Raw genomic sequence first — 15,921 nt, 5'->3', positions numbered from 1 at the left:
AATGGGCTAATTATTTCTAAAATTACCAAAATGGAGATTAACTTTTAAAAAAATACGATTTTATTTTTTATTACTAAATTTTGATAATTTTATTTTAATATAAAATGTTATCTTCTATATAGTTTTCGAATATTAAGAATAAAAAAACGAAAAATAAAAAATCATTTAAAAAATAACAATTAAATTTATAAGAAAAAATTATCAAAATTTAATAATAAAAAATTATTTTCCTTAAAAAGAAATAAAAGGTACATATGGGAACAACATCAATTGAGTTGTGTAAAGTATACGTCATGAAACAGTGTCATTAAAATGATCTTGCCTCTGACTTAGAGAAGGATAATTAACTTTTAAGGAAAGTCGTTTCAAGTTGCGATCACTCTTTAATTCCTTAAAAAAAATTGTTCAAAATTGACACGAGTTTATTTCAATTATAACCGATTCGTTTTAGCTATATGACTTCTTTGATACAAAGTTCTGCTAACATACATGATTTGGCCAATTTCAAATATATTTTAAAAGTTACACCATTTTAATAATATCATATAGTTAAAATCAAATAACCTTATTACAATAAAAAAAATCACTTTTGGTAGTCTTCAAGTATATAATTTTTTTCAAGATTTTGTTTAAACTTTTATTTTAGTGAAAAACCTTGAATTTTTTGTATCGATTATAATGAGTTTGTTTTAAAATAAAATGATTTAAAATATATCCTTTTAATTACTGTAAAAAAAAATTAGTTTTTATGTCAGAGATCTTGTCTTTTCTCTAATATAAAATAATAAATTTTATATTTAATCTTTTTATTATTTTGAAAATTTATAATTACTGTAAAAAATTAGTTTTTATGTTAGAGATCTTGTCTTTTCTCTAATATAAAATAATAAATTTTAAATTTAGTATTTGTGTTTGAGATCCATTTCTAAATTTGATAATCATTCTAAAGATGTAGTTTGTGGAAGTCTTAAATCTAATGTTTTTTACTAAATGAAGGGAATAAGTCTTTGGTTTTTTTTATAGGCAAGTTCATAATTTTAAATTGCCTCGATAATCACGCATTCACGTTGTATGAGTTGTCAAACTCCGAGGTCAGGGGTCTTGGTCTTCTTTTAAAATGAAAAATATGTCTATAACCTCGCAAATGGATAACAGTTAATAGCCAAATAATGTTGTTTGACCTTCAGTTCCATATTTGTGTTAAGATTTGTTTAGCTTCCATGATCTATTAGAAACTACTAATAATCAGTCAGTCATAAAAGTAGATGATGAAAATATTTCTATTATATGATTTAGGTATCAAAAAATACAAAAAAATGTTATTTTAGTACTTTAAAAAGCATTCACCTTACAGCTTATTTTAATAATATAATAATATATATTATTTTTTTGAGTTAATTGAAATATTAATATGTTAATTATGGAATATTTTTTATTGATGAATTTTAAATATCGCTTTCCTTACAAATATATGGTTGCTCAAATTTCGTTGAATGAAAAAAAATGTGTTACATTATTAATATATTAAATTTTAATCAGTTTACCTAACCTTAAATAATGAGTTCGGATATAGAGGGATTTTCTTAAGACAAATGTGAACTTTCATAAGGAAGATCAAGTTGTTGATTAACAAATGTTTTTTTTTTCTAGTTAATTAAAGATACAACTTGAAATAGATATATAGGCTTTTTTTGCGCGACTAATTTAATGATATTATTTTACTTGTAGATTCTTGCAAGTTACAACCTTACCCTCCACATAGAAAATATATTAGTTATTAAGTGTTCTGACACATTTTCATGATTAATTTTATAATATACAATTCAATTAATGCAAAAAATTTTTGGTATAAGTTAACAAATGTTAATATATAATATACTAAGAGATCAATACAACTATTATTAATCAGTGTTATACAAATATTGATTAAAGATTTAAAATAATTTTTAAGGTTTAAGAAAACTGAATAATTGATAGCATTTGCGTAATGGCTACCATCAAGACAAAATTCAGATTTATTTTATACAAAACATATGTCTTTTCCAAATACAAAGTCCACTTAAAGAAATCATAGTATATCAAAATTTTGTTTTAACAAACTTTGACAAATAATCATTTTTACTAAAAATAAAACTTTTAAATTTTATTATGTTATTTTATAACTTCTATAAAAAATAAAAAATTATTCTACTTAGTAATTTTATCAAATAAGATATTTGTCAAAAAATTATTTTTAATTAATAAACTCCTTAGTGTTTACATGAAATCAATATCCTCATAATAGTTTAAAGTCTTAGTTGTATTCATTGTTTGACTTAGTTTGCACTCGCTTTATAATTATATATCGAATTTGTCTTTATATAAATAAACTAATCTTTGTTACCAACTTGTCAGGATTTTAAATTTGAGAATAATGCAATAGGTGGTGGTGGCAACATGGATAAAAATGTTTGTTAAAATAGAAAGTCAAACAAAATAAAGAGTTCAGATATCTCTTCATAATCTCACAAGTTTTGAGAATAATTAATAAAATAAAATTTATTTTAGTATTTAAAATAAATTTACTAAAGTGAAGAGTATATAATTATTTCTTTAAAATTATTTGTAAACACTGATTTTTAAAATTTAAATATAACTTGAATATCTTATATGTAATTAAAACGTATTAAATATTTTAACTTTTACACGTAAAAATAATTTAATCAAATAAAGTATCGATACTTTTATTTTATTTTATGAAAATAAGTTTGATACTTGTTGTTGTAAGTAGTGTGTTTTATTTGATAAATTAAATTTCAAATTACTTTCTAGTTCATAAAATTTATTTATCTATGTTAAAGTAATATTAAAAAATTATATAGTAACAATAATAATATAATATAAATATCAATGTTATTTTTTTATATATAAAATTCATGTTAGATATCCATATAAGCTTTGATACCTCAGTGTGACACTCTAAAATTCACCTATTATTTATCATTATACGAAAAATTGTTAAAAAAAACATGACAAACTATACCAAACCCATAATAAGAATTTATCAATGTCACTCTAAATTAATTGGTGTGAAAATCCAATAAATAATTATTTCTCTAAAATTTTTAAGGGTTATTCTAAATTATTGTAAAATAAAATTTTAAATACAATTTAAATTAAATATAAATTTTCATAAATTAAATGACAATTTTATTGATTATAAAAAACAATGGCTTAATTACTCCAATGGTCTCCACCTTGTTGGGGATGTGTCAACTTGGTCTTCACTTTAAAAAAAATTTCAATTGTGTTCAAACTTTTGAAAAAATGTCTCAATTAAGTCCCTTTATATTAAAAAAAATAAAAAATTATTAACAACGTACCACATGTCAATTTGTTTTTGTTTTTGTAAAAAAATTTGTTGCCACACGTCGAGTCCTTGGTGTGACACGTGGTACTGTCAATGTCAAGGCAATGCTACGTATTAGTGTCATTGCCAAAAGTTGTTGTTTTAGTTTTAATTTAATCTTTATATATGTCTCTTTGATCCAATTTTGTTTCCATTTATGTCTCTTTGATTCATTTTTATCCCAATTTTTGTTTCAAAATAGAACAATATTGTCTCTATCTAATTTGAGATCAAATTTAACATGTGTAGAAATTTTATACTAATATTTTTTATTAAAAATGATATTTTAACATATTACATTATCACATATTATTAACTCATGTTTTTTAATCATTACTTTAAAAAAAAATAGAACAATATTGTCTCTCCTCAAATTGAAACCAAATTTATTAATTGTATAAATGTTATATTGATATTCTTTTATTAAAAATGACTTTTTAACATATTACATTATTGTACATTATTAACTCATATTTTGTTAATCATTTCTTTTACTACTAAATTTTAATATAAATAGTTATACTTAATTTTGTAAAAATATTTATATTTAATTAGTTTTGATCTTATAAGAAAACATGGGTTAAAAAATTATTTTAATTATTAAAAAAAATTTGGACAAAATTGAATCAAAGAGACATAAGTGAAGACTAAATTGAATCAAAGCGATATATATATATATATATATATATATATATATATATATATATATATATATATATAAATATATGAGAACTAAATTGAAATCAAGACAATGACATTTGACATTTGACAATAACAGTGACAAGTTGCATTAAAATCAAATAAACTTAACAAAATTTGATTAAAATGATTAATGTAAGGCCCATTTATTTTTCTGCCTAAATCCTTAAGGGCTGCCCCAAAGTTGGTTGGGCCTAGGGTTGACCCAAAAAGGGTAACCATACCCTAAGTTTGCCCTAGCCTAATCTTTTCTCTTCATTCGTAGAAAACGTAGCCGTCAAGTCCCTAACCTCTCCCCAGAAGCTTTGCTAGGGTTTGATCCTACGCCCCTTTCAAGCTAGCCAAACCTCGTTCTCCTGTCACATAAGTTGTTCTTGAATCGTGCTCTTCGCGTTCTAAGTTGGTTCTCATGGTTCTGCTGGGCTTACTGTAGCAACCTTGCTATTTTTGTGTCTTTATTCACATCTCTTGGGTCCGTTTTCGAAGTTGTTAGGTTCGTTGAGTCAGGTGTCGAAGTTGTTTGCTAAACCCTTTTTAGGTAAGGGAAGCTTGAGCTTATAATTGCCTGTAATTTCTGTATGCTTCTGGGTCTGAATCATATGTGTGATGTATGCTCATGGTTGATTGTGTGATAGTGGTGAATACATGACTTCTTTTGGTGTTGCGTGCTGTGTTTTCGCGTGTGTGCAGTGGTGGGCACTGTTTTTCTCGCCCAAGCGAGCGTGTTTCGCCCAAGCGAGACTAACATAGGCTCGCCAAGGTTTTTGTGTGCAAACTGTCGCCCAGGCGACTGGTTCTCATTTTGAGCGAGGCGTGATCTCGCCTAAGCGAGAATGGACTCGCCTGAGCGAGAATCCGCGGGGCCGCTGTTCAAAGACTCGAGTTCTCGCCTAGGCGAGGAGGAGCTCGCTTGAGCGAGGCCTTCTAACCTGAGTGAGACTGGGGCAGCTTTTGTGCTACGGTGTGAATGACCCACTGGTATGGTTGCTTGTTGTATGAATTAGGAAGCATGAAATATATGAATTGTTGTTTATGCATGATGTTGGTATTATGGGAACTTTCTGATTGGTTGGTGAAACACGTATAAAGCGTGAGTAGGACGTAATCCCATGGCTCTTGTAGGGAGAGCTTATGGTGGTGCCCCACTTAATGGACGTAATTCCTTGGACCCTCCTAGGGGGAGTTCATGGTGGTGCCTCATCTATTGGACTTAATCCCACGAACCTCGAGGTGAAAGTTCATGGTGGTGCCTACACAATAGGACGTAATTCCACGAAGATAATGTGGTGGTGCCTCACGGCCAGGACGTAATTCCACGGAGGTCACGTGGTGGTGCCTCTTGTAAGGGTGTAATTCTGCGAAGGCCTCGTGGTGACACCACACTGCTAGGACATAATTCCACTGTTTTGTAGTGGTGCCTCATTACACATATCCGGATTGTCTAGTTTTGGAATGGTAGTGGTTCGGTATCTCCTGTGTGGTTTTCCATTATTTATGCGATTTGACGTTGTGTGTTATGATGTAATTATCTTGTGCTCTAGCTTACCCTTTCGCTGGTTTGTATGATTGTGTGTGGTTTTCCTCCTTTGCGATGATCATCAATTTTATTGATGTGAGCAAATGTGAGAACCCCTGGCAGTGACGATGATAATAGAGATGCAACAACTTGAGGGTTATGGATGGATATTGGGCCCACTGTGGGACCCATCGCGAAAGGAGTTTCATTAGTTATGATGGTCTTGTCTATACAAGGCCTAGAACTATTATTTTCACCTGTGTACTTTTGTTTGAGCCGTGTGGAGCCTTTTTCATGTAATCTGGGTATATTTGGCGTATTGTACACCTTTATACTCTAAATCTCGTACTCTCTGAATAATCATGTATGTGATGTTTTATTAATTTGAGGTTATCCAGTTTTTGGGATGTTACAATTAACTTCACGCATTTTTAAAGATGAAAGATTAAATTGATCCATAATTTCGAAAAAAGACTAATTTCAATTTTTACCGAGAGTTAAGAGACTAAAAACATATTTAATCATTAAAAAAGTTATAAAATGTACGAAAAAATTGATAGAATATAGGAAGCAATTGCATTAATTAAAATAGGCAATGGAAACCAAGGAAATGGGCCTTAAAGACAATAAGCCCATTTCAAAAGGGAAATTCAGGCAAGCCCAAATATAAGAGTTGAAGAGAGGGTTTCCGGTTGTTGGTGAATCTGCATATTCTTCGATCATAACAATTTACACACGTTTTATCTTGTAGCAGATGGTTCTTACTTTTTTGTCTTTTGGGAATAAAGTAGTCTTGATTTTATTAGAGATTCTGTTTTTTTTTTTTTTAAGTTTTAAAATCAATATTAATAACTTAAATATCAAATATAATATTAAAAGGACAAGTATTATAAGGTACAAATAGTTACGGTCCTAGTTAAAGAATATTTCAAAATAAGTTATTTAGATAATTTCTAATGAAATTGCGTTAAGTAACTTTGTTGGGGAAAGTGTGTTAGCATAAAACAGAATATTATCTTAAGAATATTATCTTAATATTAATTCTAATAATCAATCATAAACTCATAAACAATATCCCATACTGATAATCATGCTGTAAATAGTAAATGGAAGCCTACATGAATTGGTCATAACGATGATATTAGAACACTACTGATAGAGTGATTTTCCTCATGTAAAGCACCTTTATTTTCTTTTGCTTTTCTCTCTTGATGGGATAAAGAGAAAGGAACAGGAACATGAAAAGTAGGTTATGAATCTTTGTGCTCTCAGAAGGAGACTACGACCATAATAAATTGAATTACTTAAGTTTTAGTATTTCTAATTTGGCCCCTCATCAAATTAGAAATTACTAACTGGTCTCTACACAATATTTATTTTCATGACATATGCTTTTAGCCAAATCTTTAATTTAGTCAGATTACTTTATTAATTGGCTTTATAAATAATAGTCCTAACACATTTAATTATGTATCATATATATGCATGACCCAAAATTACTAACAAAGTGACCTAGTCATTCAAGTTGCTTAAAATTTATTAAAGTTGACTAATACAAGATTAGGATTTGTTAAACCAAAGAAAAATCACATACTTTTATAATTTTTAAAAAATGTCATTGAATGAAAAAAATGTGTTACATTATTAATATTTTAAATTTTAATCAGTTGACCTAGCCTTAAAGAATGGCTTCGGATATAAACGGGATTTCTTTAAGACAAATGTGAACTTTCATAAGTAAAGAGACAACGATTTTAAAATAGACGTATAAGGTTTTTGTGCGCGACTAATTTAGTGATATTATTTTACTCGTATATTCTTACAACCTTCCCCTTCAAAAAGAAAATATTAATTATTAAGTGTTCTAACACATTTTCATGATTAATTTTATATTATATAATCCAGTGCTATCGGTTTTTTAGTATAATTTAACAAATTTAAATATCTAATATACTAATATATTATTATTAGCCAGTGTTATAAAATATCGATTAAATATTAAAAATAAATTTTAAGGCTTAAAAAAACAGTGATTAATAACTAGCATTGTCCTATTGGCTAGCATAAAAGACAAAATTCAGATTTATTTATTTTTAGTAATCGAACAACTTTAACTGTTTTATTTATTTTTTGCAAACGAGAACACGGTGGTCTTAGCATAAGGCGCACACACCAACAACAAAGTACAGTTACGAAATAGAACCCTAAACCTTAAATATAACTTATTAAACCATTATCCGAAACTGTTGGAAGTTTCTCCAAATTGGAGGAGAAATGAGAAGCGCAGTCATAAACAGAGCAAAAGGTCTGCACGGAGGTGAGAACAAAGAAAGAGAAAGCCGCAATAGCTGTGAGGATTTTCCAAGAAGAATACACGTATCTCATAATCTTCTGTAGCCACTGGCTTTCTTCATATTTCATTTTGACTTCCTTAATCACTTCTTCCAGTTCAGGAACTTTGGTAGGCTTAATGGATGTGCTCATCCCATTGAAAAGATCTGCCACCACTTTATCCTTCAGCTCAGTCACAATGATATCGTTCTGCACCAACACCTTCACATCCTCAGGAGTGTCAATGATAGCTCTCATGATCTCAACGTACCTTGTGAAGATCAAGTAGGTGTCTCTAGTCAATGACTCGTACGCTACCAGATTTCTCATTATCACCTCTGAGTTCTCATCCAATTTGAGAACAGGCAAAAACAATTCCTTCTTTCTCGCCTCGAATCTAATGTCTTCGATTCTCTTCGCGGGTTTGAAGTGAAACCCAGCATCATCCAGTTCAGTCACAGATTGGATTGTAACAGCGGGGCGTTTATCCTCCTCCCCAAATAAGTACTTCCGAATTCTATCATCCAATTTCTTAGGTATCTGGAACCCCATCCATTTTTTTCTGCGTTTATCCTCGTCCCCAGATAAGTGCTGCCGAATTTTATCAACCCAATTCTTAGATATCTGGACCCCCATCAAAACTTTTCTACGTTCATCAGGCGCCATTGAATTTTTCCTCGTGTAAGCATGCATTAGTGGTTCCGGCGGCACGGGGAGTAAGGATATAAAAAGTTTCAGAAATACTATTAACACCGTTTTAAGAATACCATATAGAATACGACATGGAATACGTAACACACCATAAACTATTTGCCAGATTAAAAGAAGCAAATACCACAAAGTTGAGCACAAAATTACGCCTATGATCACCAAAAATAAAAGTATCTTAAAGCATATGGAACAGAATAATGAAGAACATCCATTTGGCTCTGTCTTACTGCTTGTCATGATGGGCATGTCAACTTTCACTTCCACTGACTCGGCTGCCTCATCAGTTGTCGCTGTATCTGGAGGGTCGTGGTAAACCTCAGGCTCAACCTCAGACTCAACGTCATCAGGGTCGACCTGAGGGCTAGGTGGTGTGTTTGCAGTCTCGGGGGGCATAGGTGCTACCAAATGGTACATGAGATCCAACAAATGGGTAACTTTTGTGTTTTCGGGGAGTCTTTGGGGCTTGGCGAGTGGACAGTAGTTTTTACAGAAACGTAGCATTTTTGCACCCAAATTGTGTGATTGAATTCCGTGTAGGGTGGTGGCTTGGTTGATTTGGTAAAGAAGATGGGTGGGAATTTGGTTCTCGAGCATGAAAACATCCCTGATGACAGCGCCGATGGTCAACTCTACACCAAGAGCGTTGACGAGGGGCATGCCGTGTTTTCCGGTCAAGAAGTAAGTGTGGTGGTGAGGTTGGGCATCGGGACTCCTGTTGAGCAAAGCCAGAAGGAAGAAGCTATCGATGGTGATATCATTGAGGAGCTTTTCCTTGTCGTGGGCATAGGAGTTTAAGGTATCTTTGTGGTAGAAAGGCTGAAGATCGGAGACCCAGATTTTGAAGCCGTGGTTCATGATCCTCGTTGCTGCAGCTTTCTTGAGTTCATCTGTCATGGTGAGGTCCAAACGGGGATGATGGTAGGGTCCAAGCCCCACAAACTGAGGGCTGAAAGCTTCTGGGTGGCCGCCTATCAAGGATTTCGGGACACGGCACACACACACTTTTTTATCTTCTTTCCCCACAACCCTTTTCTCCTCCTCATGTATCACCACTTCGATGCTGTATGTGGTGTTTTCTGCTTTCTCCGCTACCCTCATGGTTTAGGTTTTGCAAATCTCTCATATTTCCTTCTTCAGCGTAAACATATATATATATATTAATGGAAAGGGTTTTAAGTTTAAGAGTTTGGAATCATAATCAATCACACCCCATCATTAATATTATACTATCATCGTCCTATCTACCCAACAATTTTAAAATCCAATATATTAAACGCAAGATTTCAACAACTTTTTGTAGATTTCCCCATGCAGCAGTATATAACTTTTTTAACATTTTATTTCACTTTTTATTTTAGCGGGAAATCTTAATTTTCTAATTTTTTTTATTAACGGTTACTTTATAGTGATTATTATTTTAAAATATGTATTTTTTATTAAATATTTTAAAATTTCAGTAAAAAATTATCTTTTTTGTGGTTGAGATCTTATCCTCTTTCTAATGCAAAATAAGAAATTTTTTATTTACAATTTTTGTTTTAGAGTTGTCTCAGGATAATCATTGTAAAGATCTAGTGGGAGGAAGTCTTAAATTCAATGTTTTTTTACTAAATGAAGGCAAAGTCTTGGGTCTTTTTTTATAAGCCAAGTTCATAATTTTTTACTGCCTCGTTAATCATGCGTTCACACGTTGTATGAGTTATAAAACTCCGACGTTAGGCGTCTTGGTCTTCTTTTAAAATGAAAAATATGTGTATAAACAGTTAATAGCCAAATCATTTTTGTTTGAACTTTCACATTTCTGTTGAATTTTTTTAGTGTTCATGATCCATTTTAAATTCATGTTATGACTTTTTTGTTTCGAGATTCTTGACTGTGGTTTTTGCATGATTATAGGATTTTGTGGATGATGCACAGCTGATCATAAAGTCTACCACGAAAAGAATTAAGACTATAATTGATTCGAGTGTAAGTATATATGGAAGATTTTTTGAATAGATGTTTTTGGAATTGTTATAGAAAACGATTTATGATGTAAAGTTTAGTATTTAATTGAGTTGCTGTTATGATAATATTTTTTGGAGCATCATTTAGAGAGTAAGAATTATATTACAACCATTTGTTTTTCTTTTTTTGTTGTATATATTACTTTAGGTATAGGTTGAGACAATTCAATTGTACCTATTTAATAATATATTTGATTTTGTTGATAAAAAAAAATTCATGAGAAACTATATATAATCAACCCGTCCAGTGGCGGATCTTAACCACAAGTTTTGGAGGGGCCAAATAGTATAATTCTTTCATCATTAAATTATTGGATCATTAGTATAATGTTTTAAAAATTGGTTCCTCTAACCGAATAATTTGATCTTTAGTTTAATGTTGTGAAAAATATAATATATCTTGTTTTCATCTTCACGAATAATTTCACTTTTATCATTTTTGAATAATGAATATATTCTTTTATTCTTCATCAATATACCTATTTTTAAAATAATATTAAAAATAATTTATCATACCTTACTAAAAAAATTGAGAAGTGTAAATATTAAAGAAAAAATATAGTATAGTTAAGTAACAATTAAAATTCGGTTATGAAAAACACATAATACATTATTTTTTCTTTTATATTCATAAAAAATGAATATACCAAAGGCTCATGAGATAAAAAAACAATGTTAGCTATTAAATTAATATTTCATTATCAAGTAAAATAAAAGAGAATTACTTTTCTTTTCTTCGAAAAAGAAATAAGACAAATGAGAAATGAGAGAAAAAATAATTATTTTTTTCTTAAAAAATAAAATATGAGAGTGAGAGATAAATACAATTTTTGTAAAACTAACAAGACAACAAGAAATGACATAAAACATATCTTAATAAATATTTGGTTTAATTATTATTTTTTTATTATTTTTTAGGTCAAATATTTTAAGTTGGTCCTCCAATTTTGTTTAGTTTCAATTTGGTTCTGAATTTTGAAAAAAAGGTGAAATTTGGTTATTTTCATTAAATTTCTTGAAACAAATCAATGTTTTTTCATTAAACTTAAAGTTGCAAATAAAGATAGTTTGTTTTGTTGGTATAATTAACATACTCTCACTATCAATCTTGATGAAATCCTTGTTCCGCTTTAACAAATTTAATGAGAATAACCAAATTGCATCAATTTTTCAAAAGTCATAACCAAATTGAGACTAGAAAAAACTTGAGAACCAACTTGATATTTTTAGATGAAAATAGTGACAAAAAGATTAATTAAACCTAAATATTTTTATTCTTTATATATTAAATTTTATGTTTTATTATCTATTAACATTAATTGATTGTATTTTATAAAAGAAATAAAAAGTTTTCATCCATTTATAAAATATACTACTTATAATTTAAAAAATTTTAAAAAAATTTAAAAAATTTTAAAATTTTTTAAAATATATATATTTAAAAAAAATTCAAAAATCTTTGGGGTGGCCATGGCCCCTCCCAGCTCCTTCTATGCTCCGCCATTGAACCCGTCAATCATAAAAATAGAAATTAAAAATATTTCTTTTATATAATTATAATAATTAATAAAAATTAAATTTCTTTTTATTATTTTTATACATATTTAGGTATTTAAAAATACAAAAAGTGTTATTTCAGTACTCTAAAAAAAATCACCTAACAGCTTATTTTAATAATATAATAATATATAGTTTTCCAGTTAAAAAATATATAATTATAATATTAATACGTTAATCATGGAAATTTTTAAATTATTTATTTTTAAATATCACTTTCCTTACAAATATATTATTTTATTGTTTAAAATTTATTAAAATCGACTGATTCAAGATTAAGTTTTGTTAAACCAAGCGACAAAACACATAGTTTTATAGTTTTTAACAAATTTCATTGAACAAAAAAATGTGTGTTACATTATTAATATTTTAAATTTTAATCAGTTTACCTAACACCTTAAAGAATGGGTTCGGATATAGACGGATTTTCTTTAAGACAAATGTCAACTCATAAGTAAAGATCAAGTTGTTGATTAACATTTTGTTTCTCTACTTATTAAAGAGACAACAATTTTAAAATAGACATATAAACTTTTTGTGCGCGACTAATTTAATGATATTGTTTTACTCGTAGATTCTTACAACCTTCCCCTTCAAAAGGAAAATATTAATTATTAAGTGTTCTGATACATTTTCATAATTGATTTTATAGTACATAATCCTATGGTTTTTAGTATAAGTTAAAAAATTTAAATATATAGTATACTAATAGATCAATACAAGTATTATTATTAATCAGTGTTATAAAAATATAGATTAAATATTTAAAATAATTTTTAAGATTTAAGAAAACAGTGATTAATAACTAGCATTTTCCTATTGGCTAGCAAAATTCAGATTTATTTACACAAAGCAACTTACCCAAATAAAGACTACACTTCACAATTATTGTTAAACTGGTTCGTCATTTATATGACACCATTTATATGACATCAGTACTGTCACAATAGTTTAAAGTCCTTAGTTGTTTTGACTTAGTTTGCATTCACTTTATACTTATATTACGAATTTGTGTTAATATATTAATCTATGTTACCAACTTTTCTGGATTTTAAATTTTAGCATGATGCAATCTGTGTTGGTGGCAACATGGATAAAAATGTTCGTTAAAATCATATGTCAATATAAAAACTATAGAATTTTATTTTATTTAATCAACATGTTTTTATTACATTAATTAACATGACTACATTATTAATATTGTCATAATACATCTAACATAAGCTAGAAACTATACTTTAGATATTAATGCTTAAAATACTCTAATATATTGTTCTGATTTCGTAGGGATTTGCTTTGAAATTAATTCATTTGACAATAATAAAAAATTATATCTCTGTATGAAATTTTTATAAATTAATTCAATAATAAAAATAACATATAAAAATAATGTATAATAATTGTAATAAATGATAATTTTAAATATTTTATACTAACTTATATTATAAACTTGATAAATATTTATAACGTTCAAAAACTTAAAGATGCCCCTTTCTTACTTTTATTCTCGCTTGTCCTTTCTCTTCTTTTCCCAACTAAAAGATGCCCCTTTCTTATCTATTGATCTCTCATATATATGATTTTCTATTGGTAACCGTTTTGTATTTCTGAGTTCTCAGCTAACTAACCTTCCCACTACTCCATTATTTTCTCCTAAAATCTCGCATATTGTTCCCTAAAATCCCGAAACATATCTTAGAGACGTTGCATTTTATTCGCACCCCCTTCTCTGCGTCAGTTTCTCCCTCTTGGATTGTCTCATTTGGGCTGCTTTGGGTCATGCTAATGGGCTACCCCCGATACACACGTATCGTGTATCCTTGCATTCTAGGATTAACTCCGACCTAAACGAAATGTACGACTATGATAAAGATGAGGTCAGTCTAAGAGAGACCTCGATTTGAGGTCGGCCTGATAGAGACCTCGACATAAAATAAGTAAAATGAGTATGTTGATGTCAGTCATTTCCTGAACTATACAATATATATAAATATATATATATATATATATATATATATATATATATATATATATATATATATATATATATATATATATATATATATATTAGCTGTTTAAGTTAAAAAATATATAATTAAAATATTAATATGCTAATCATAGAATTTTTATTAATTATTTTTAAATATCACTTTCCTTACAAAAATATGATTGCTCAAATATATTATTTTATTGTTTAAAATTTAATAAAATTGACTAATACAAAAATTAAGATTTGTTAAACCAAAGCGAACATCACATAGTTTTATAATTTTTAACAAATTTCGTTGAATGAAAAAACTGTGTTACAGTATTAATATTTTAAATTCTAATCAGTTTACCTAACCTAACCTAACCTAACCTTAAAGAATGGGTTCGGACAGAGACGGATTTTCTTAAAACAAATGTGAACTTTAGTAAAGATCAAGCTGTTGATTAAGAATTTCTTTTTTCTCTAGTTAATTAAAGAGACAACAATTTTAAAATAGACATATAAGCTTTTTGTGCACGACTAATTTAATGATATTATTTTACTCGTGGATTCTGACAATCTTCCTTTCGAAAAGAAAATATTAATTATTAAGTGTTCACATGGACGTTCCTTCTTAAAGATTAAGGAGAGTTATGCTCCTCCAAATTTTTTTTTTTTTTAAATATAATTTAAAATTAAATTTTTTTGTTATAATTAGTATAGAAAAAAATTGTATGAGTTCATTTTCTTTGTGTTTAAAATACAATATGGTGAATATATTTATAACGAGGAACGCTTAAGTATATTTTAAAATTAAATTTTTATGTTATTATTATTAAGTATAGAAAAAAATTGTATGAGTTAATTTTCTTTGTGTTTAAAATACAATTGGATGAATATATTTACAACGAATATATATATATATATATATATATATATATATATATAACATAATCAAACATAAATATAATAAATAAAAAATATTGTTATAAAAATTGTCAACAATATTTATTAGTATCAAATAATATTTATTTTTTTCTAATAAACAATAAATGTTATGTTTCCTAATTAACATAAAATTTAATATATCTGTATTAAGTAAATTTTCAAATGTTTGTTTTTTCACTTGAAAACAAAGTTTTCCCATTACTTTCTTTTTCTTCTTTTTCTCTCTCTTCCATATTCTATCTCTCTCTCACCTTTCTTTTCTCAATCAATTTTTAACCTCAATTTTTCATTATTTTCAAAAATCAAGTTCCTCCACATTGAAATTGAGAATTTAAGAATATTTTGGACCGAACAATTTCTGAGTAAGTTCATTTTTTACCTTTATTTTTTTTGAAGCAATTTATTTTCCTTTTACATGTAGTTTATGATTTAAGGTAAAAGAACTGTTTCTTTTTTAAGAGAAAAGTTTGCGATGAAAATGAAAATAATGCATCTACATTAATTAATCTTAGAAAATTTCATGAATTAAAATTTGAAGAAAGGAAAAACAACTCTCTAAAATTTATATAATTTCATATAATGAATTTGAAATTTCTTTAACAAGTAGTATGATAGCTTATATTGAAAGAAATATTGCAACAAGTTATAGTTCTCATTCAATTATTAAAAATTTCAGATAATTGAAAGAACGTAGAGAAACACTTTAATTAAAAGTAATATTTGATATTTAATGATATTATTTTATGATATGATAATAAATAATAGTAATTTTTTTAATTTTACTATTATGTGAAAT

The 15,921-nt window shown here is 28.0% G+C and overlaps 1 protein-coding gene across 1 annotated transcript; it reads right to left on the bottom strand.

Annotated features, from left to right (window-relative positions):
- Nucleotides 1–7,726: 7,726 nt before the first annotated feature.
- LOC146884835 (putative UPF0481 protein At3g02645) lies at nucleotides 7,727–9,751 on the bottom strand. The gene has a single exon (XM_085675864.1). The coding sequence runs from the start codon at nucleotides 9,741–9,743 to the stop codon at nucleotides 7,815–7,817; it is 1,929 nt and encodes a 642-aa protein (XP_085531990.1). The 5' UTR covers nucleotides 9,744–9,751; the 3' UTR covers nucleotides 7,727–7,814.
- Between the last annotated feature and the right edge of the window lie 6,170 nt (nucleotides 9,752–15,921).

This window comes from Vigna unguiculata, chromosome 7 (genome assembly GCF_037176805.1).
Source record: "Vigna unguiculata cultivar grain cowpea cultivar isolate G323 ecotype 2 chromosome 7, ASM3717680v1, whole genome shotgun sequence".
Classification (NCBI taxonomy): Eukaryota; Viridiplantae; Streptophyta; class Magnoliopsida; order Fabales; family Fabaceae; genus Vigna; species Vigna unguiculata.
This window is presented reverse-complemented; position numbering and strand designations above follow the sequence as displayed.